The 620-nt window shown below is 59.5% G+C and overlaps 1 protein-coding gene across 1 annotated transcript in view; it reads right to left on the bottom strand.

Annotated features, from left to right (window-relative positions):
* KIFC3 (kinesin family member C3) overlaps positions 1-333 on the bottom strand; it is a 45559-nt gene extending 45226 nt beyond the window's left edge. Inside the window, exon 1 of the mRNA XM_011971814.1 lies at positions 302-333. Within this exon, the coding sequence (XP_011827204.1) occupies positions 302-328 (27 nt within the window). The 5' untranslated portion in view covers positions 329-333. The remainder of the gene's footprint in view (positions 1-301) is intronic.
* Positions 334-620: the final 287 nt, after the last annotated feature.

The following is a 620-nucleotide window of genomic DNA, read 5'->3' as shown; positions in this document are numbered from 1 at the left end:
CCCACTTGGGCTCTCCCGCCTCCCCGCGTCCCGCACTCGCACTGGCACACGTGCTCATGCGTTCTCTGAAGGCTCTCACAAAACATGCCTGCGCATGGGCTGGCTCACACGAGGCAGCCCACACAGCCCCACACCTGGTGAGCCATGCGTACTTCTGCACAGCCTCAAACCCGAGTGCAAAACTTCCACGCGAATACTCACACATACACGTCTCATGCGGGCTCTCATACCAGTACGTGTCTTCCCATCCCAACACACACACAAGCTCTTATTCACGAGACAGTAGATGTACACCCCTTACCATGTCCTTGCACACGCTGGCGCACATGCACTCACCCTGTTTTACAGCGCACACCCCCTCACTCGCTCCACCACCTACTCGCTGGCCAGGCAGCCTCCCAGCCACAGCACTTCCTACCTCTGCACCCCCAGCCCCACCCCAGCAAATGAATATCTTCCCAGCAAGGAAGCTGCGTGGGGTCTCTTAAGGTAAAACATTCCGTCAGGTTCCAGTGAAAACACACCAATGGTGCAGCAGTTCCCAGCCTGGCTGCAGAAGGCCCTGCTCCTGGGGGGCCTGGAGCCTCAGAAGAGGCCTGGGGGAGGCCAGGGGCCTGCCA

The sequence above is a fragment of the Mandrillus leucophaeus genome, unplaced genomic scaffold (genome assembly GCF_000951045.1).
Source record: "Mandrillus leucophaeus isolate KB7577 unplaced genomic scaffold, Mleu.le_1.0 Scaffold125, whole genome shotgun sequence".
Taxonomy (NCBI): Eukaryota; Metazoa; Chordata; class Mammalia; order Primates; family Cercopithecidae; genus Mandrillus; species Mandrillus leucophaeus.
Note: the sequence above shows the minus strand (reverse complement) of the source record. Positions and strands in the feature narration are given on the sequence as shown.